Source organism: Phaenicophaeus curvirostris, chromosome 4 (assembly GCF_032191515.1).
Source record: "Phaenicophaeus curvirostris isolate KB17595 chromosome 4, BPBGC_Pcur_1.0, whole genome shotgun sequence".
NCBI lineage: Eukaryota > Metazoa > Chordata > Aves > Cuculiformes > Cuculidae > Phaenicophaeus > Phaenicophaeus curvirostris.
The window spans coordinates 52189353-52213108 of NC_091395.1; the positions used below are offsets into that span (position 1 = coordinate 52189353).

General features: G+C 39.5%; 1 protein-coding gene across 2 annotated transcripts in view; it reads left to right on the top strand.

Moving 5' to 3' along the window:
• The first annotated feature begins 8937 nt into the window (after window positions 1-8937).
• Window positions 8938-23756, top strand: part of KCTD8 (potassium channel tetramerization domain containing 8) — a 96638-nt gene continuing 81819 nt past the window's right edge. The window contains exons 1-2 of one of the 2 annotated variants that reach the window (XM_069856113.1): window positions 8938-9816; window positions 12353-12432. In XM_069856113.1, coding sequence (XP_069712214.1) covers window positions 8979-9816; window positions 12353-12393 — 879 coding nt within the window. In that variant the 5' untranslated portion in view covers window positions 8938-8978 and the 3' untranslated portion in view covers window positions 12394-12432. Of the gene's footprint in view, window positions 9817-12352; window positions 12433-23756 lie in introns of those variants that run through there. The other variant, XM_069856112.1, reaches the window with a different exon arrangement.

Here is a 23756-nt window from a genome sequence, read left to right on the forward strand (position 1 = left end):
TGTTTAGTGATTTATAATATGAAGTGCACTTCACAAAACTGAAACCAATGTTAAGACAAAGTTTATTAGTCAAATCCCAAAGTGGTTGGCCATGTTCTTAATTCTCTGCTAATGCTTTATTAGTACTTTATGTATAGGTATTTACATTACATTTATTCCCCACTCATAGGACCAAGTACATTTAGAAAGTTCAATAACTGTATTGAAATGTCTTTGTATTCCCTAGTACCTCCACCAACTGGAGTTTAACTATCAGCTACTGAAGCATGTTGGCTTGATGTTTAAAGGGACACCTCTCTTTCACATTTTTTTTTCTTCTAATCTCAGGTTTATGCTTGGCATCCTCCATACTTACTTCTGCATATTTGTGTGGTTTGTCATTCCAAGCAGTATTTGTGCTGAAAGTATTTTGAAACTTACAATGTAGAAAATAGCAGCTGTGTTTTATCTCTGCATATTTACTACCAGCTGCATTTCTTCCAGTTGGTTTTCTCAAATCTCTGACTAGGTTAAGAAAATCTCCCATTACTCCTACAGCTCTCTCGACCTTTCCATATGCCTTTTCATTTACTCAGTCATTTCACACTTGAGCTGCTGTTTCTGGAGAAGGCGGAGAGGTGCATATTTCTGTAACCAGTTTATTCTCAGAGATCAATTCAAATCCAACCCTGAATGATACTGCAGCCTTAGGAATGACCAGATAACCACTGTTCTTTGCTCAAGGAACAAACAAATCACTGCCCATACAAATACCTGCCACAGGAAAACACAGAGAGAACACTTTGGCTCACCTCTGCCTCTTCTCATAGCATGGGCTGGGCCATATGGAAGGCAAACCCAAACATCTCCTCTCCATACTGAATTTGTTAGTTGGCTGATTTAAGCTAATATTACAACATTTTTCACCCTTCTCCAGGTTCTCTGCCCCAGTGTAAAAAGGGATGAAGTAATCTCATTCCAAGGGAATGAGATTTTATGCTCATAAGGAAGGCACATACTTCATGTTTCACATTTCTGCCATCTTCATCTAATCTATATCTTTTATTGTTAATAGCTCAGTTAATGTTTTCTTTGAGCTAGACATAAATTTGGCCTATAATATCCTGCTTTTTTTCATATTACTAGCTGTCCCATTCTCCTACCTACGTTGTTAGACTTCTTTCCATTTTTATTCAGGCATTATAACAGCCTTTTATTATTGAGCTTACATTACAATATATTAATGTCTATAAATTCCCCATTAATCTCTTATATAGCACATATCCACAACAAAAAATACACTTCCCTGTTAGCATTTACTCTATAATTTTGTTTTCATCTTCTCTATGTACATATGTGTTAGAAAGGCCACATTCAGAAAAATTTGGATTTGCTTGAATAGGTTCAACTGATTATAAGATACTATCCTATTGATTATAAGATGTTACTCCAACATTGGAATACAAAATAACCCTGAGTTACTAGTGCACTCAGATAATTCCTAGAAGTCTTTCTTTCCCAAATCAGAAAGTGTCAGCAGGAATTGAAGGAACAATTGACAGGGCACTTGGGTGACTTTTAATCTCTTATGTATAAATATACATATAACATAATTGCCAGCTTTGATATAAAAACATTGGAACAGTGAAGTAGTTATTTACAGGTCATCAATAATAGTTTGTATCACATATTTTAATATAAAGAATAGACATACGTTTATATATGCCTGTTAATATGTATGTTCCCTACAAAGAAAAAGAAAGTCTGTCAATTGCAACATAGACAATTGACATGACAGGAAGAAAAAAACCATGGTACAGCATTTCAACAGAAATACGCCTTTTTTTTTTGGTGTTATTGCCCCTTATAAGTGTGTGCTTATGTGGGTTTTTCTCTCTAGGAGCTGTGAAAAAACTGACATTTTTTATTGTCTTCTCAGACGTGGGAGGCAGCCATTTCTAAATCATTTTGGGCAGTCTACCACTGCAAATTTTACTTTATTCTTATTCCTTTATGGCTTTTATTAATACTATTCTGATAGTGACAACAATTTGGTTGGCTGCAAAATCAAATGTAGATTGTTATTAGTACTTAATACTGACTTTTGCATTCACATGTGTTAATTTACTGTGATATTCTTTGGAGTCTTGTCACTTCCATAATTTTTCTTTTAAAGCTATCATTAATTTATCATTACAGTACCTTTTGTAGCTTTCTTTTGTGAATGCAGTCCCCTGTATGACAAAGAAGTTCTATCTTTATATTCTGATTTTGTTCTTCAGTGGAATATCAGGGAGAAAATACCAAGTACACAAAGAAAAAAGAAAATATATCTCTTGAAGTTACAAACAAATATACATATTTCACTATGCTATTTTGTCTCTTGCAGAATGAAATAAGTAGACAGTAAGTTCTAAAGCATTATGAATTATTATTTTATGCTCTATATAAATAGTTTCATACTAATGAAACATCCATATAACTGACAGAAGCAAGGACTTCAGTATATCTCTGATTCTGCATTGCATGTGAATTCTTTTACATTGATCAGTACTCTCATCATAGCCAATGGGGCTCTTCAAGGATTGCAGAAGTGTTTATATGTCCAGTGCCAAACTGATATTGAAGCACTTACCTCCTGTCTAAACACTTCAATCATATCAATTTCAGTGAATTAGGATAGATTCTTGTATATCCTTATAGTTCTGGTCTTAAGTGTTCTGCAGATTCAGAGCCATGCCTGACACTTCCTCTTCCTTTTTCACTTAGCCAAAAGGAATGCTGATGTACAATACAACAAGTACAGATATTACCAGAAACATGACATTCTTAGTTTTGTGCATATACTTAAGCATAATTTTATACTGAAAAAGTACCGTATGTTATACTTTCTTTGATATTTTCTCACTCAATGAAGAAGGAAAATATCATTATGAATGTCCATACCAATATTAGATAACCTACAGCAAACAGGAAAAATCTATACTGAGTTTAGTGGAGCCATAATTTGTACTACTGTAGGGAGTTCCTGAAATAAACACTACTGTGTTAATTTCTGTGTGCTAGACTGTAGATATATACCCACTCAGACATTAAGTGCCTACTTATCAGAACTCCTGAATACCACAAACACAAGCTGAAGCCAAAGGGAGCTGTGATTATGCAGACTCTATCAAAACTAGGAAAATCAAAATCTTTATTGGCAAAACAGTACCAGTCAGACTAGCTGCTCCAGCACAAGTTTGTACCGCTCCATGGACAGGTGTACCTGATGTTTCTGGATTTGATTCAACTTAGGTTCATAAAGAAATGTTGGTGAGAATATATGAGATTCCCTGTCCTGACGACAACAAAAGAGAGCATAGTCGCATAAAATCTGTTGCTATAGCAAGTGACCATATTATATGTTTAATATTCAGGAGTCAGAAGTTAATGAAATACAACCCAACTTCACTATAACAAAACAATATGGTACAAGATACATATGTTTGTTCTATTCATGTGATGATTTTAGCAGGCTCTGGGAAACTGCTGCTTGAGAATAAGAAAGAAAAGAGCAGCTGAGCAGAACATCAATACGCAGTACTTCTATGGAGACCACTTCACATTGATCACCATTTAAAAGATGTTTTTTAAAATGATAAATCAAGGAAGAAGGGAAAAAAAAACAGTACATTCAAATGCTAAATACAGCCTTCACTGAGAAAAGTGAGAAAAATGTCATTGTCGTATTTGGGATACACTTGCATAACTGTTCATGCCATTATGCCTAATTAACAGCAAGCTAACAGATTCTTGCTATGGGGATGTTTATACACAGAATATGCTAAATGTAGAGTTTGCTACACTGAAGGTAGATTTTACATAGAATTAAGGCACTGTTAATTCACATAGAAAACATATTTCTGCTTTGAAAAAGCACTATGAGCCAAAGTACTTTGGGAATGCTAATTCTAAGGGCTAATCTTGATGAAAAAGAAATTGTTGCATTCTTCATGGAACAAATACAATAACATAAAATATTAAATTATTCTCATATATGTTAGGATAAAATAATAAAATCGATATATTTTAATGAAGCTAGACTAGCTTATAATTCTTGATGTTGTTCTTTCTTTTGTTTTTGCTTTGGTACTGTAGCATAGTATAGGAAATACTCTAAACAGCTACAGTATGAAAGAACAAGCTTTATTTTAACTTTCATAAATGACTTTGGACCCAAAGAACTCATCAGGTAAAGCTCATGCAGCTGTTGCTGTGAATAATTCAAACAAATCGCTTCAGCCACAGTATGACAGGACTGACTTCACAGCGGTAACCTCCATAAATACTGTCAGAAAACAGATACATTAGCTGTTAGTGACTGAAACTTCCAGTCCTTGGGAAGTAAAACTTGCTAAATTCTTTCTTGATTAACCTGTCTGACAAAACTTCTCATCAAATTGTTTGGTTTTTTCCCTGAGAATGCATCATCTTTGAAACCTTAATAAGTACTTGCTATGTTTCATATACAGGTTACATTAGAGCAATGAATTACTATGGACTGTAACAAAAAACGCTCCCACAGTCTCAGAATCAAGTGTGCAGACCAATTTCTTCTGATTTCAGTCTCAGCAGCACAACTAAACATCTATAATATTAATCTAAATGTATGCAGCATTATTTAAGTCCTGAGTGTACAAATTGTAACAGCACTACCTTTACATGTACAAGTACTTCTGTTGAACTCTGGGAATTAATTACATAAATAAAAACATTTCTACATTCTTGTAGAAAAGAGTTCTAATTATTTTGGAATAATTAAATATTACATATAAATAATTTTAGGGTTTTAAAAAGATGAAGTTTGGGACTAGAAGGAAAATGTGATATAGAGAAGAGCTAATAAGGACCAGAAGTAACATATATATTGAAATGAGTCCTAGTGGATGGAAAATTGGGAAGCTCAGACTCTTTAGAAAAGCCATTTCTTCGGAATGATGCTTTGTTGCCAACAGAGAATAAGATGTAAAGGAACAAGTAATATCTAAGAATTCTTAAGAGGAAAATATTAATAACTGGGAAAATGACAGAAATTACAACCAAAAGGAGGAGAGAATCGTTAAAGTAGCCAATGTGTTTAAGGCTTACTGAGCCAGTGTACAACAGCATTAGAAATGTGATTCTGCTGGCAGTTTGTCACACTCTTGTCTACAATTTTAATGTCATTTTTTGGGCGGATAACTTTTTGAAAGACAACATAATCATCTTAAGTGCTTATGAGGTGATTTCTGTAATTATTGCAGATCTACTCATAGTAATCAACTGGAACCTTTTCTGCATGATGAACTACTCTTCCTGCCTGATCCTGCAATTCAGGACAAAGGAACTATTCCCTTTGACTTCACTGGGATTCTGCCAGAAGAATCTTCTCCCTACTAAAAGAGTGCACCTAATTTGTTCACTTGCCGGGATTACATAATTTTCATAATTCTCCCTCCAAGAACCTCCAATTAAGTGTCCAATTTCCATGTTCGTTCTTCTCCTACACATTATCCTCTACTTTGTTGTTCATTTTCAGTAGAGATGTATTTTACAATTTAATTTGAAAAGTGGTTAGGTATCCTTCAATTCATGTTACACAATGATATTAAAAAATAAGTCTGTAATAGCAGGAATTACCTTGGAACACATTAGTGAATGCTTTTTTTGGTTTTTTTTTGAATAATGCTGAAGTGTGCCTTTAAAACAAATTTCTTGTGAAGGAAACTCTCATTTCCATCTCTCTCCTTCTCAGAAACCCTAAATGTTTCATTTATCAGTTTTTATTACATATAATTTCACAAGAGATTACAGAAACATTTTTAAGATGTAAAAAACTTACCTTTGTCAAGTGCATCAGTTCAAAACATGGCTGAGTGATAAGCCAAGTAAATGTATTAATTCCTGATATCCTATTTTCCATTTCGTAAGTGAACAGTCTGAGCAGCAGTTAATGCATACTTTTATCTACATGAATTTTTCATAAGGATGACCTGGTTGTTCTACATGATGTGGTCTGGATGATTTTCCTGACCCTCCTCACTGTCATTTGCCCTTCTCTCAGCATGATCCTCTCAGAAAAGCCTAGATTTATCATGTAGGCTGGTCAAATCAGCCCCCTGACTGATTCCAGGAAGGACTACAGTGAAAACAAGCTTTTTGCTTAGGAACACGTCCTGTCTGTGCCCCTCCAGGCTGCTTTCCAAGGCTGTTGTTGCTGCCCTTTGTTTGCACCAGATTTTCACATGCATTTTTTTTTCTCTGCCTTAGGCACCAGAAACCCTTACATACCTGAAACTAAAGGATATTTTCTTATATACTTGTAAAATTACTTGTTTCTGTTGTACTGGCCTTAGACTTCACTCAAATAGCACCACAGGATGTTGCCATGCTACACATCACGTAAGAAGATGCTTCTTACTCCTCTTCTTGCCACAGAGCACAAATATGTTCTTATAAAAATCACCTTTGAAACTTATATGAGCTTTTTTCATCAACTGAAACAAACTTATTGTCGGGTGTAATGTATATTTATTCACAGAGGAAACTGTGAGCTGACCAAATAACAGACAGTATGCAGGAGCTTAATACAGAAGTGACTAAAGCATTTGGTATAAGGATTTTTCAACATTTGGTATAAGGATTTTTCAAGTGCTTCAGGCAATGGCTGTTGAGCCTAGAAAGAATGAAGCACTGATTCTCTCTTCTTTCCCTGATAATCCCAAGAAGAAATTTCTTCTTTCCCTGAGTAATATATTAGCATTTCTTTTAGGCATGACTTCTATGCAACCTGACAAACTTGGGCAATTTTATGTAGTAAATGATCTCACTCTAACATTTGTCAAGCTACATATCCTTGGATCATAGATCCTTATAAACACAAGTCACTAGAGAGAAGGTTTAAGATACAGTTCTGCTGTAGCCATGGGCTTCTGGACATAAGAAAGGGATGCAGTTGTTCCCTTGCTAATGGCACTGCACTGGGTACGACTGTAACTCAGTGCCGTTCATCGGTGCAATGCTACAGTGTCACAGCAATGCAGTGCTTAGGCACAAGTTGCATTAAGCACGCGCAAAATATTATTCTGTATTACACAGAAGAGGGTGGATGTGAAATCCGTCCTCTTGGAAATAGCAGAAATATTTCAACAGAATCCTCATGAGAAACAATAACCCCTGCAGGCAAGAACAAAGCAATGAATATTGTCTTCTCTTGTGCCTTAAGGACTTAAGCCTGAAGAAATATACAACTAAACGGTCAATTAACAACAATGTCCTGCTTTCTTGGTGCCCGGCAGTTTGAATGATTTTTCTGACCTTTAAGAGCATTTCAAACAAAATAACCAAGGATAGAGACAGAATTTTGCTTAGTTTCTTACTGTCACCTCCATTCTCAAAACTATTAATCATTTCAGGAAGTGGTCAAGAAGGAGCACTGCAGAAATCTTTCCTGAATGCTTGCTCTCTGATAGAAGCAATTTCAGTCCTACATAATTCTTATGTTTGAAGCACAATGTATCTAGTTTTCTAGAAGACTTTGCTCAGTCTTTCCAACACTCCTCACTCAATAGGTGAGTGGCTGATACAACTCCCCTAGCATTAGCTGTGTACAAGCTAGGAGTTCTCTACCAAAACCAGAGGGAGAAAGGCACCACCATAGACTGATTCATTCCACCTTGAAAGAGGTATCTAAGATAGGTGGGATGCAGTGCTGTAGAGATGTCTGTGTTACTGCTTTAAAAGCAAGAAGTCGACACAAGCAGTTTTCAGAACGTGACTAAGCTTTGTGTAACTGATGAAGGAAGCTCACTTTCTTCATCACTGCACAGTCACGAGGAGGTAACTGCACCTGCCTGTGAATTGATGTCTTTTACCCCCAGGCCTAAAATTATATTGTTTAAATGAAGAACAAGTTCAGCTCCCGCCTCTGTGTAACACAATTAAAGGTATAAACCTTAACTTTTAAGAAAATATAAAAACCAAAGCTAAAGGGTTCCCATGCACTGAGCACATCAGAGTCACATTTACATTTGGTACTGGTAGCCACAGAAATGCTTAGGCCTGTTTCTACTGGCAAGAGCAATTGTACATCTCTCATCCAATGCAGGGGCACAAGTCTGTGCTCTGACAGATTCCAGCAGCACAGCCTGAAACTACATGCACCAGAAACCTGGATGGAAGTGACTTGCAGCTCTGGCTGAAAACAAAACAAAACAAAACTAGACAAATCTTAACTAGTGTGCAACTTTAGTTGCTTCGTGGCCAATAATCCACATGCTAGCGTGTTCCAAATAAAAATCTGTGTGCGGCATCTGGATTCTAATGGTAACTGACTCCCTTTTCTGCTCTGAATCACCCCAATTCCATTGTCAAGCTAGAGAGCGCATTACGCTTCTCTGAAAGTCAAGATCTTAGCATGACGCGTCCCAGGGAAGCAATAGGACATCAAATACAGCATTTGTGTCCCACCAGGGCCTTTCCCTCACGGTAAAGGCACGTTAACATAGGGACGGCGATGGAAAACGCGGTCACACGCATCCCGGAGGATGCTGCTTTTGGAAGGACGACCACCCCCGTGGCACTCCGCGAGCGAGGGATTCAGGGGAGCCTGGGAGGTTTTGAAGGCGAGGAGGGGACATCCAAAGAGAAGCAACCCCCCCCCGGCGCCGCCGAGGCGAGGGGTGGAGCCGGGGGGTAGGGGCACGGCTGCTTGCCGAGGGGCAGCCGGCTCCGGCGAGCGCTCGGGCTGGGGGCGGCGCTGGGGCAGCCCCGCGGGGCAGGGAGCGCCGCGCCGCAGGGCGAGCGCAGCACAGGCGCTGCCCAGGCGCTTCCAGGCGCTCCCGGCGGCGGGGGAAGGCGGAGGAGAAGGAGGAGAAGGAGGAGGAGGAGGAAGAGAAGGAGGGGTGGGGTGGGTGGAGGGGAGGGAGGCCGCCTTTTTTAGGAGGGAGACCCTCCTTCGCGGCCGCCCGCTCGCAGCCATGGCTTTGAAGGAGGCGGGCGGCAGCATCCTGCCCATCAGCGACATGGTGTCGGGGCCGTCGGCGTTCCCCGAGGTGGTGGAGCTGAACGTGGGGGGCCAGGTGTACGTGACGAGGCACTCCACGCTGCTCAGCGTCCCGGACAGCACGCTGGCTACCATGTTCTCGCCCTGCCGGGGCGGCCCGGCGGCGGCGCGCCAGCTGCCCAGGGACAGCCGGGCGCGCTTCTTCATCGACCGCGACGGCTTCCTCTTCAGGTACGTGCTGGATTACCTGCGGGACAAGCAGCTGGCGCTGCCCGAGCACTTCCCCGAGAAGGAGCGGCTCCTGCGGGAAGCCGAGTACTTCCAGCTGGGCGACCTGGTGAAGCTGCTGTCGCCCAAGGTCACCAAGCAGAGCTCGCTCAACGACGAGGGCTGCCAGAGCGACCTGGAGGACGGCAGCTCGCAGGGCAGCGGCGACCGGCTGCAGCGGGCGGCGCTGGACAAGCGCTCGGGCTTCCTGACCGTGGGTTACCGCGGCTCCTACACCACCGTGCGGGACAACCAGGCGGACGCCAAGTTCCGCCGCGTCGCCCGCATCATGGTGTGCGGCAGGATCGCCCTGGCCAAGGAGGTCTTCGGAGAGACCCTCAACGAGAGCCGCGACCCCGACCGCCCCCCTGAGAAGTACACCTCCCGCTTCTACCTCAAATTCACCTACCTGGAGCAAGCCTTCGACCGGCTCTCCGAGGCGGGCTTCCACATGGTGGCTTGCAACTCCACCGGTACCGCCGCCTTCATCAACCAGTACAGGGACGACAAGATCTGGAGCAGCTACACCGAGTACATCTTCTTCAGTAAGTGCCGCCCGCGCCGCTGCCTCTCCCACCCCCGCGGGGTGCGCGGCGGTGTTGGGGTTCCAAGTACCCCCCGCGCTCCAGCCCTTTCCGTCCCAAAGCAGCGCGTAGCTCGGGATAAATTGGGGCTGCCCCCTTCACCCTCTCATTCGCTTCGAATTGCGCTTTGGGGGCTGCTGTGATGCCCCATCCGGAGCGCGGCGAGGGAGCGGCTCCCCCCATCCCTTAGAGGCGTTGGGGGGCTGCGCCTCCACCTTTTGGTGCCGAGCTTGGAGCGGGGAAAGGCATCCCTCCCGCAGCGCCGTGCCGGGGTCCCCTGGGGGCTGGGGGCTTGCGGAGCTCCCTCCCGGCGAGGTGGAGCCCCGGGCGAGGAAGGGGTTTAATGTTTTCTCGCGGCGTTGCCCTCCCGGAGGAGCGCGCTGCGTTAGGGCTCCGTTAGGGAACGGGCGGCAGGGGCACTGCCAACTGCCCGAGGAGCCTGGCTCCAAGGGTGGGGGAGAAGGAAAGAAGACACTAACCCACTCCTTAGCCTGTGTGCAGCTCCTAAACAACTCCGCTGCTCGGCTGTGGGTAGCCTTAAAGGTTTCAGGCCACTAGCAAACAGGAAAATAAGAGCGACAACGAATCAACCTGGCAAAGTGTGTAGAGCTATGTAGGGCACTGACTGGGCAGGGATTTCGGGTAGTGAAACTGCAGCTGGATGGAGAACACCAGCCCCCGGCAGAGATTTGTCTTTGAAAGGCAGAGACAGCCTTAAGCAGTACAGATGTGTTTGAGAATCGAAACGTGTTCTCCGTTGACTTCCTTCCTCTCCTGCCTCTGTGTGGTCTCACGCTCCCTGAGCGCAGGAGGGATGCTTTGGCAGAGCAACCGCCTGCCTCTCTGGTGAGGTGGGTGTTGGAGCCTCTAACTGACTTCACCAGCAGGGCAGCTACAGGGAAACAACCTGTTTTGCCTGCAAAACTGTGTCTAGGCACAGTATTGAATAAAGGAGGGAGATGTTAGTGGTTTTCTACTTGGAGGATAGATTAATTAAATAGTTTACATTGCTGTGTGTTATATAGGTGGTGACCACCTATTGCTGGGCAGGTACTTCAAATCAATCTTCAAGACTATATTAAAACAGTTTCTGAAGGTTCGTTGCATAATCTGTTACCAGTCATATTTCATTAAGATACATAAAAACTGAGCTATAGACAAGCTTTACATTCTTCTGAGTGGACTTTATCAAGTATTTTACATGATTATTAAATTGTCTTTCAGAGAAAAATGAGTGTACTGATTTTCAAAATAGTAAAAATTCTTTATTGTTATTATCAAGACTATGAAATAGCCTGTTCTGCTCAGAAGTAGATTTTTAGTTGCATAATTATTTGTGTACATTTGTGATACTTGTAACATTTTAGGCTTTTTTTGTGTGTGTATGTGTTATGATGAGGTCACTGTATGGAACAGTGCTCTAATTCACATCAGTGTTCCAAATTAATCCCTGGTGTAATACCACTGATTTACATGGAAAAATGCCAGGGATGAATTGAATGTTTTACATGAAGAGTTTTGTTTCGATTTTTAGTCTTCCAGGTTATGATGCTGTGAAAAGTAAAACAGGTAATGATTTCTGAGTGCTGAAAAGATGGGGAGCATATTTTTGTTTTAGTTGTTTGTTATGTATTTAGCAACCTTTTTAACAGTTTTATACATCTTTGTACGACTAGATAGATTTTTCCAAAATACAGTAGCGTTGAGACAAAACTTAGTCCCCAAAATGAGAGGAGAAACAAGCAAAACACCTTTTGTGTGTGTGTTTTGTTTTAGTAACTAAGTATCCAGTTGATGGAGACTGTTTATAAAACAATACTTTATTGTTGTTAAACGCCCTGGATGAATTGGGTGTTTGCTTTGCCAGACTGTTGCACAAGAATCCATTGAAAGGAGAGGAAACTTTGGAAGCCTTAGTGTTTTGCACCGGGGTTAAGAAGAGTGGTTGGGGTTACCAGCTGTGGTCTCTCCAATAGCATTTGCCAGGACTGTATGCCTACCTCACTCAAAAGCAGACCTCAAAAGCAGGACAAGAGCTATTCTTCAATTCAAATCTCTGATATTCTTTGCCACATGTCCCCATGAAGCCTAGAAAGGAGGCAGTTTCAGTTGGTAGGTTACTGATTTCAAGAGCAGTGTCCAGCCCTGGGCTGTGCCTTACAGACAAAAGTATAAAGACAAAGAACTTTGGGAAGCCTCTTCTGGTTTTGGCCGGTGCTTGAGATTTAATTTTGTGTTATCGGAGAAGGAACCTGGTTTTATGTTCCCCTGGAAAAAGCCCTAGCTGCACTTGCAAATGTTATTCACAGCATGACCATCTGCAACCAGCAACTCTATTAGTTGTTGATCTGTAATTCTATAGCAGCCACAGCCACACAGACTTGTCTTTCACCATTTCTCCTGAGGACTTGTGGACAAATCTGTTTTCTCATAATGGTAGATAGCAAAGTGATTGGAAAAATATGTAAAGATGTGTATATTCTGACTGTTTCCTTAGGTCATGAGTGGTTGAATGAGTTTCTCACTGGGAGCTACTAAGGAACATTTGAAACCCAAAGGTGGCCTCTAATGTATGGTTTGTAGAACAGATTTTGTTTCTAGTATCTCTTAAACTTTGGTAGGTATTTTGAGTTGAAATGGCCACCTGTCACTTTTTTAAAAAGTGGAAATATATTTTCCTAAACATTATTGCCGATGAAATTTAATTTGGGTAGTCCACGTTTACTGAATTTGTGCATTTCTTAATATCTAGGGATAGATTAGTTGTCGCAGGCGTCATTTGAAGCTACTTACCAGGAAGTAATGCTTCAGCCTTTGGCAACATGTCCTGGCAACAGGTCCTGGCAACAGGTCCAGAGGCAGGCTTTCCTTCTTAATACACGTAACTCCTGTAAAAAACATGAGATTCTTTTACCTCAGTGGTGTGCAAGCTGTCGCGTATAAAATGACAGCTCCATTTGTCTACACAATAGCATCATGGTCAGAGTTTAACTTGCACCTTGCACGGGTGCCTTATTTCTGAAAAATGCTCGTAGATCTGTTCCATGTATCTCTTACAAATCCTTTCTCCTAGTGGTCAATAAAAGGAGTAACTTTTAATGTGGTATAGAAAAGGGTCTACCAGAGCGTACCACAAACTTTTCCTTATTTTTTTCTCCTGATAACTTGCCTCCATGCCTGAAGGCTATCAGGGATCTCTAAGCTATTAAAGCTCTCACCTTAGCATGTATGAGGGTGACTTGGGTCAGTAAACATCACATTAATTGCATATGCAGTTTGGAAAAGAGGCTCAAACTCTTTTGCTGCTTAGTTTCGAGCTACCATAGAGGACACTGATTAGCTACCTGTTGGTGTGCAGTAGGCAATGGCTTTCACAAAAGCTGTTCCTAGTTGGAGACTGGATGCTAGAAATAATGAGACCTTGCTTCAAGTGGCTGCAGGTAACACAACAGACCTTCTGTTATTAGCTGGTGTCTTTCTGAGGAATGGGTGCAATTTACATTTTGAAGCTTTTGTTCTTTTTTGTGTCATTCACTATCTCTCAGTACTGTTGTGTAATGCCGGATTGTCTGTGCATGCTATTACTTTTTTTTTCTTTGGTAGAATCTAATTGGTCTTAATGGATTTTGCATTTAACATCTGCTCTGCAATCTGACTTAGGGGTGTTGAGAACATGATGCCTAACTGGAAGCTTTCTGTGCTGAGCTGATATGTTTACTGTAAGAAAAATGCAGTAAAACTTCATGAAAAAAACTCTTTGACATGTTTTCTCTTTGACACTACTGTTTCACATGTGACATTTTCTGTTTCCTTGTCTTCTGTTTTTGTTTGTAACAGGTGACATTTGCATGACTTTTGGTGCTTATTTTCCACTTGAAGTCACAACATCTTGAGATTACATTGGTTGCTGTGCAAATAGTCATAAACAAGTGATAAGAATTTCATAAACAGTGGGGAATAAGCAGTTGGAAACAATGAACTTTCAGGAAACAATGTGGTATATGGAAAATAACCCCAAAAACAATAACAAAGCCAAACCTAGCCCCCCCAATGGCAAGACACCCTCCCTCCCCAATATTTTTTGTGTCTTTGCGATAAGAAGGACAAAACAGAAGGTGACTGTTGAAACTTGGGGAACAAGCATCTATGTACATACTTTGAGATGTTATTTGCTCTGTGCCAAACTCAGTGCAACATTCCACTGAGATAATAGTAAGAGGGTGGTGGGTTTGCAGGTAACCTTAAACTACCCTTCTAAGGCTAGAATGATATGAGAGCCATTCTGCCTATGGTTTCTTTGACCGTGCCAAGCTCCATCCACCACTCCTTATTTGCTGGAGTTTGTGCTACATGGAGTGTGTACCTGTACTATTTGATGTGGAGCAAATAGATGTGAAACGTGCTAGACTGAGGAGAGTGAGGAGAATAAGACAAAAGTAAAACAAGGATTTTGCTTCTTTGTGGAACATGAAGGTGTAATCAAACTACTTACTTTGGGCCTGAATCAGAGCCTGAAAAGTTAGAGTACAAGTTTTTGGTGGTACAGGAATACATGAAGGATTAATTTATTATCACAGCACGATGTAGAAAAGCTGATTTCAGGCAGAATCAAGATATAGGAACATTGTTTATGGTAGGACTGTTGAGCAAAACCCTTTAAGAGAGATTCTGCAGGCAGTCCTGTGACTTTGAAAAACTGACATAAAACTTCAGAATATTTTGCCTTATGATTCCAGCTCAAGTCTAATAGAGCTTATAAATAAATAAATAATAGACTACTCTTTATCTTGTCATTCTTCCAAAATATATGTCCCTGAATGTGAAGAGATGAATCAAAGTGTGCAGTCATAAATTACCAATATAAGAATATCTTTCTTATGCCACCATTTGACGTAATGTGTGATAATCTAGACTACTGAAACTGATATTCTGATTTCAGTCATAATTTCAACCAAGATACTCTATTTGAGAATGATTTTAAAAAGATTAAAAAGCAGTTTAAACAAATACAGCTTTTTAATAAATAATGAAAACGGCCTCCTTTGCTCTACACCTGATGCAAAGACACTATTGCAGTAAACAGCTATGCTAGGAACCTTTTTTTTTTTCTTACATTTCAATAGAAATATGCAAGACTTGATACAATGATTTGTAATCATTGTATCAGGTTTTTGCCCTCATTGCAATAAAATTATATTTTACGTCTTGTGGAGGCACTTTAATATCTGGAGCTGAGGAGTGAAACTGTTGTGCAGTATTTTAAAGGATCAATACTAGATAAGCAATAAGCACCATGATACAAGCAGCTGTTATTTCTGGTGCTGCAAAATGGAAACACAGTGTTTTTAATATTATCCCATATTTGTACTTCTTGTGGATTACTTGGGAACAAAGTAACGGTGTTGGAGAAGCTGACTTTGCTGTTTCTGTAATATTTTGCAGGAAAACTGTTTCTTGATGTCAGATCACTTTGTACATTTTCAACGATTTATGACAGTGGTTGCAGGGAAGTGTTTGCTTTTCTACAGTAGGATAAGCAAATCATATTTTTTTTATTGCCAACATGAACTCCCAGTTATCTGCTGTTCAGGTACCGAATTTGTGTACAAAAGTTTTCTGTATAATATTATTCAAGGCACGATTTAAAATTAAAACATCACTGCTAATAAAATACATTTTGGAATATAACTGCTTTCTCAGTATAATGTGGCTGGCGTTTCACTGCTGCTTTTCTCCTCTGCAGTAAATACCAGATTTGTTATACTGTGATGACAATTTGAGTGGTGAACAAAAATCCACTAAGCATTGCATGAAGAGAGACTTCACAGGTTCCCATGTTATCCTCTTTCTGCCACAGTTCCACCTTTAAACACAGATGTCTAGAAATGAAAAAATGCTCTGGCAGCTCTCACAGATATCAGTAGTATGCAATAGGAATGGGGAGAGACTGAAGTGGCAGAAAGAAAGCCTCTCTTCTTTGTCCAGCTGAACATCAGCATGGTCTGAAAAAAACATCCAAAAGTAACCAATCATGTTTTGTTGCATTATCTAGTTAAAGGGCGGGAAATTTGATGAGCCAGATACCTGGATGGGCAAAGAGGGAAAGCATGTAAGGTGATGTGCACCTGGCTCACACCTCTGGGGTCTGTGGCTGCTGAAGACTGGTGTGGTCCTCAGTGTAGCTCACAGCCAACTTAGCATTGTTCTGCCTTGTCTGAGCAACTAGGCAGATCCTGGGTGTCGTTGCAGAAGTGAATAGACTAGCGCGGCCATGGTCTGGATTTCTGCACTGATTTTCTATCTCTAATTTTGGATTACTTTACTGTCAGAGTCATACAAGAAGCCTCTTATAGAGTTAACTTGACTGAGGTCATGTCTGCAGGGCATTTTTGTACCACAGAGTGATTATTTGCTTGGTGGTAGTTTGACTTGGCATAATTGTTGAAATAAGCTGGTATCATGATACCAGCTAACATCCTAACTTGACAAGCAGGTTTTTGCTTTATACCAAGGATAGTTTTATTTAATTTCTGCTTGAAAGACCCTTGTTTCTTAAAGGAAATGGAGTACTAATGGCACTCTTAAATCATGTCTGTTTTATAAACTGGGCTACTGAATTTCAGTGGAAAATCGTTAAAAAAAAATCACCAGGCAGAGTTCATTTTGCTTTAACAAATCAAATGTTTCTTGATGGATTTTCCTGGGAAAGTTGTTCATTTCAGCTTGATAAAATGACATGGTTTGTTTGAGAAGAGGTAATTTATACTCTATTTACGATTCATATATTTACTAAAATTTAGGAGAAAAAAGTTCTATGTCTAAAATAAAATCATCATACTCAGTAAAGTTTAAGTACTTCTCTTTAAAAGTTTTGTGTGATTTTTATATCTTACTTTTAAACCAGTAATGGCCATTGCACATTTAGCTTTTTCCTTATATAAATTCAGGATTATTCAGTGAATTTATTATTTTTCTATTTTTCTTTGACCTAAATGGGATTAATTGTATAAATAGGGACTAAATGTGTGCAACTCACACTCAAGTCCCATTCAGAGCTTCAAGAAAGACCTTCAGTGCGACTGAAGCAGTAAATAGTCTTGGGCCAATCTTTCACATAGAAGTGAAATTCAAACTAAATGAGTGATGATTTGGTTCCATAACTGTTTCTAGTACACATAATCCTGGCAGGAAGTAAGCAGTGATGTTTTGTAATTTTTGTGGCACTTGTAGAAACCAATGCCATTCCATTTTGGTTGCGTTTTATCAGATTGTGATAACAAAACTTGTCATGTTTGCTACATTTTGACAGGTTAGCTTCAGAAGACATGTTTAAAGAGTGGGATCTTGCTGCAAGGTTTCACTTCATTTATATCATTGCATTTCTAAATATTTTCAGGACTTCATGACATATATAATAAATATCATAGTATTGTTAATGAGTGTTTCATGTTTCTAGCATCATAATGAATACAATGCTCTAAAAACATTTTATGCAGATATTATTTCTTCTTTATAGATTTCCTTCTGTCTTGATACTGTCTTTCCCAAAGCTGCTCAAAACAGAATTCAAAGGTAGGAAGCAGTGTGTTTACCCATTCTTTGCTGGGCCTGCCTGGCCATAAGCAGCATCAGGACTGCTCTCAGTTACAGCTGGTACAATGATTCCTTCATCAACATTTTGCAGCAGAGACTGGCTGGGTCAAAATTTAGTTGTTCTCTTTCCCATTGCTCCCTGTAAGCCAGAAGCCTGTGGCAGAGGCTCTGAGCAAAGGAGTTGCAGAGACAGGGGCCACTGCCTGCGGGGACTGCCACTGCCTCGGGGCTGTGTGCACATGAGGTTTGCTTTGTACTGCTCAAGTTGTGTACCCTGTGCCTGACCTGTTTTCTGTTCCTATGACATGGACTTAGTGAATAAAGAAAACTAGAATAAATTATGGAATAAAAAAATAATGGTGCTTCCTTTTGAAAGGAATACTGTAACACTTCTAACAAAAAAAGTTTTGAATAACTCAATACATAGAGAAAAAATCAGTCACAAGTGCAAGTACGCACAGTAACTAATGCGTTGAAGTAGATATGCTGCACATCCCCTTTTGGGGATAAGGAGCGGGTTGAGAAACTGAAGAAAGGAATCATCCATCATTAATTTTTATTAATAAAGTTAAATATTCCAGGAATTCACTTAGCAGATGTTCAGTCATACGATACATAATCAGTACAGAAACATTCTCTTTGCATCAACAAAGATACAATTTGGAAATATGGAGTATTTTATTTTTCGTGCAAGCGAACAACAATAACCTAATATCTGTTTTTATCTGTTAACTTGCATCCTTACTGGGTTTTTCCCCTTTAGTAGTAATAACAAATATTCCCAAAGAGAGATGAGTTGGTGTTCAGGGACTTTTGTCACATTTTGTTGTAAACAGTCCCCTGCAGCTTATGCTAATAGTGCAATTGTTTTATTGAACATAGATGTTTCTCGGTTCTTGTAAGCATTACAGCTATGTCAGTGTATTCTACAGAAGTTGTTAGAAGTGTACTATCATTCCAAAAAACTTTTTATCAGTAATATTTTCTATATGTCTCAGGTACCTGTGAAGCTCTTTATATTTATTTAATAATAGGAGGAAAAAAGGCCCAGAATTGTATATGTACATTATTACATAAATACTGTGCAAAACAGTACTTTCATAACCTCTTACTGTCTTACTGTTTAATTAAACGAGACTTTTTTTTCCCATCTGTTACTCAAATCCCCAGTAAAACTACCATATCTGCAAAACTTTGATTGATGACAAATGTCTGTTTTGTGTATACAGAAGTATTCTCTTAACACTTATTGTTCTTAATGCAAGGTTCATTCATTCTCATTAGAAGTCAAGAATACGAAATAATATGAGTCAGCTACAAAAGGGTTAGAAGGCAAATAAAATTAGTAAAAGGAGGTGCTAACAGCCTAATTAGTGTAACACATGGATAGTACAGTGGAGGAGGATTAAAACAAAACAACACCTTTTGCTAGTTTTTCTTAATAAATATCTTTTCTTTTCCTTTCTTCTCACAGTCACCCATTTATAGCCAGTCATTTCTCACTATTGTTCTCTTCAGATAGCTGTTACTGCTGCTGTTGTTAATGTCTCCCATGGCTTTTGAACTGATCTGAAGCACACTGGATGCATGGCTACTCTTGCTTTTCCACCTACTTTTGTATTTTTGCAGGGTTTAGGAATGCAAATCTCACTCATTTCATCATTCTAAAAATAACAGTATACAGCCGGATAAAAGTGTGATCAATATTGCTGAAGCTATCTGTGCTTGCGGCGGGGGGGGGGAGAGGAAAGGATTCATCTATTTATGATTTATGACAAAAGAGAGAATGGGAGCATTGTTCAAGTAAAATTGTGCCTGTCCCCTCTTATTGTCAAAACTTTGGCATCAAATCCCACATCGACGATTCTGAGTAATTTACCTATTTGAAGTACCCTGTCTTCAGAGCAGGAACTGTTATTATCTGCATGTATAGATGAGCATTTTTATATTTAAAGCAGTAAACCAAAATTACATAAGGAATATATCTGTGAGCAATGTAATTTTTAAATGGACTTGGAACTTTTACTTTCTAAGCACCCGTAGACTTTAATTTTCGTTGTAAGAATCCCTCAGAAAGCTGTGCATTATGTACCAGTTTGGTGTCTTCATAGCTTGAAAACATCTACTCTGATCATTTCTTTTTCCTATGAAGTTTCTTCATGCTGTGGGTTTGTTTCTGGGTATGTTATAAATTAAGATAATATTTATTAATGTTATAGACACAGAGAAGACGAAATCTTATCTATTTTTGCTACCACTTTCCAAAACCCACCTGATATAACCTGATATAATCTTTTGGTTTGAAAGCAACCCCGTAATTCTTCAAAATTCTGAGACAAACTTTCCAGGAATGTCTCAGTGATTCAGTATGTGATATTTTGAGGACTGGCAAAATTTTTGAAATGTTACGTCACCATCTACTAACTTTGTATCTTACAATTATTTTAATCTGTCTAGTAGTCTAGCCTCCAGTCATAACAATGCTTACATTTTCATTCAGGTCCTTTCACTATTTATCTTTTCCACCTGCAGCTGAAGGAGTTTGGTGTCTAAATTTGTGGAGTTATGCTCCTAAATAATTGCATCTGTGATCACATTTAATTACAGGAAGAAGAATGTGCCCATGGTAGAGGAGATTAGGTTAAACGCTGTCTGTCTAATCAGATCCCTGGTGACTAACTTCTGGCAGTGCTTTCTTCCTAAATCCCGTTGCTGTGGATGTGATGGATAAAAGCTGCACAGCCTGTGCAAGTCCATGTCTTCAGAAGGTGGTTTTGTTTTTCTGATTTGGGGGGTATGTCACAGACTTAGGAGCAGCCCTGAACTTCATTCACATCTACCAAAACCACATGGTGCTTTTGGGTGGCCCTGGCTCCGCAGGACCCAGGGCTGGGAAGGGCAGAGCTGTGGGGAGCTGGAGACAGGCCCTGCTGCAGCCGTGGGGACAGCTGACCCTGGGGAAGGGGAGTTAGATGGTGTCTTGAGCCAGGCTAGGGGAGGCACAGGACTGTCAGGGCTAGTACAGCCTGGTTGTGTCCCCTTGGGACCTGGCAGTGTGGTAGCCATGCCTGCTGTCTATGAAAGCCAACAGCTGCATGCTCTTGGGAGCTTTGGCCAGGTGCCTTAATCACAGTATAGTTTGGGTTGGAAGGGATCTTTAAAGGTCATCTAGTCCAGTCCCCCTGCAGTGAGCAGGGACATCTTCAACTAGATCAGGTCGCTCAGAAACCCATCCAACCTGATGTTCAGTGTTTTCAGGGGCAGGGCATCTACAACCTCTCTGGACAACCTGTTCCAATGTTTCACCACCCTCATTGTAAAAACTTTCTTCCTTGTATCTAGTCTAAATCCACTATCTTTTAGTTTAAAACTCTTACCTCTTGTCCTGCCACAACAGGCCCTGTTAAAAAGTTTGTTCCTATCTTTCTTGTAAGCCCCCTTTAAGTACTGAAAGACTGCAATAAGGTCTCCCTGGAGACTTATCCAGGCTGAACAACCCCAGTTCTCTCAGCTTTTCTTCTCAAGAGAAGTGTTCCATCTCTCTAATCATTTTTGTGGCCCTCTTCTGGATCCACTCCAACAGGTCTATGTCCTTCCTGTGTTGAAGGCACAGGGATAGGCAAATTGGAGCTTAGGCTGCTGGTTTGGAAAATTTGGTTCTTCTTATCATCTCAATAACTGTTGATAAATTGCACTTGTTTTGCCCCTTTTCTTATCCTGTGGTTATGTTAGAGGATTATCAGTATAGAAATTGACATTTTACCAAATCTTGATTTCTAGCAGTGGTTAGCTCTCACTCATTAATTTACTCATATCACTTTGTAACAGTGAAAGCAATAGTAGTAAAAGCTATTTACTGAATTATCAAATAGCCATAGCAAGAGTATCGAAAGTTGCTGGATAACTGCTGCTGATTCAGAGTAGGTTGCCGTAATTTCTGTTCAAGAAGGTATGTGATATTAGACTGTAGATCAGTAAATAAAGACTACTGACTGTTACATGTGGTAGCCATGTAACACTCTCAGCATTCAGGTTTCTTAATAGATCTACAAGTTTCTTGATAAAAAGAAAAACATTTCCCCCATTAAGGCAGTCAGGCATTGGAGCAAGCTGTGCAGCGATGCTGCGCGCATTGTGCATCCTTGGAGATTTTCAAGACTCATCTGGATCAAGCTCTGATAACCTGGTCTGACCTGATGGCTGACCATGCTTTTGAGCAGGAGATTGGACTAGAAACCTCCTAAATTATCCTGTGATTTGATTTTCTGATGTGATTTAACTTGACGTTGGCTATTTGAAATCACTTCTCAGGAAAGGAAGAGTAAACTGTTGCAGCTAAGTAAAATAGATGCGAAAGAGCTATATATTCTGATTATTCTGAAAATCACAAGCTTCAAAGCCTTAACTTTGTTATCTCTTTACTTAATTTTGTGGATCTTACTTGTAGAAAGAAATTAAATGAATGCTTTCTGGCCCAAATTCAAAAACATAGAATGTTAAATAAGCCACAGGTAAGATAGTGTTTGAAAAATTGTTAAAAAATAGCTTTGGATAGCAATGGTTGTTGATCGTATGTTGTCTGAAGAAAGAAATCTCAAAAATTTAGCAAATTGCTATTATTTAAACTTCTAACCATTTTTATAGTCATTCTTTAGTCCTATCTGTCACAATGGTGTCAGACCACCTTAAATTTCTTTGGAGGGTTCCCCATTTTGGTATTTTTCATCAGTGTTGAGTTTCTTTAATGTGACATATTTTTCTGCTTGAGCTTTTCAAACTCTGTATTTTTGTTCTAGCAGAGCTTGAATCAATTTATGTAGCAACTGCAAAAATGCTGAGCAGGATTTTTTTTGTAGCCTGGAAAACTTAAAAAAAAAATCATAAAGCAAACATGGATAATGCTGAATTACTTGTTAGTAATTCATTGCTGAATGAATAGCAAGATATAATGACATGATACATAATTATTAGGAGATTTAAACAATTTGAGTGTTTTTTTCTTGAAATTTTAATGTAAGAATGGAACATGGGGCACTAGTAACTAGGATTATGCAAAAAATATTGGATGTTTCTCTTGATTTTCCCACATTAATTAAAGATAGTTGAAGTGATGTGTCTGGAGACTCTTTGCTGCTAAAAATTCTCTTACGGCAACAAACTAAATCAGAAGTATTTCTTGCATTCACTGACATCTAATAGATAAATATACATTTATAGTCATAGAGAAGAAATATAATAAAAAGATCTTAAGACACCTCTTATGTTGTTATTAAAATACTTTTGATGCAAATAAAAGAATATCATTTATGCCTGGTGATATGTTTTCTTCTCTACAGTTATTCTCCTGGGCAGGACATAGGTTGTTAAGGTACAGTATATTTCCATTGGCAGTCACAGAGGGATTGGTCAGGCTGGTACTGATATCCTTTTTATGAGCTCACCTGCATCCACTTGGAGAAGATTTAGATGTCTTAGTGGTGTTAACTAGTCTGTTCCTTTATGTCCACATTAAATATGATATAATACTTATGTGACGCTGTGTTCAAAACCCTGTGGCTTGGCTGTGTTTTTCTTCTGGGAGACTAGTGGAGATGGCTTCTCTAGAGGAGAGAGAAGGGGATTCTGAGGAGCAGCACCCACAGAATTTCAGCTTATCATGTCTCCTTCTAAGCTGGTGTGGTGACCTAGAAGCAGTGGATCATGGAGCTTAGTCCTTCAGTTCTTTGCATAGGCGGCCTCATCAATTCAGAACTTCTCTCAGGCTCTTCTCTAGACTTTAATTGGTCTCATAACTCTGTTTATGTCTATGTCATGAGCTGCAAGCTTTTCTTCACAGCTTTGAGGGTGAGATAATTGCTTTATATTTTTAAAGTCGTAACTGAAATTCATGTATGATCATGTGAATCAGGAGCCTAGTATCTACTGTGCTGTTTTCACTGTCTTTTCAGTGCCTTCTTTCTGCCCTTATGTAATTTGGTAACACAGTATTCCTAAGCATTTCTTAAATCTAATATATAATCTTAAATCTGTGCATCATATATCATGTATATAAGTTTATCTATCTGTATTTAGCAATCTAAATATTTAAAGAAAAGGCATTAGTTAGGTTGTGATATCCTGGCTCAATATTGTAACTGAATCATATTATGGTGGCTTGGGAGGTTAATACTTTTCTTTACAAAAAGTGTTTTTCCTTATAATGTTATTGACAGGCTTTGAATACTTGGCAAGATTCCTTATTTCTTTTTTATAACATCCATAAAATAGATTTTGGTACCAATGTTATTCAGAATGGTATTGGCATATTA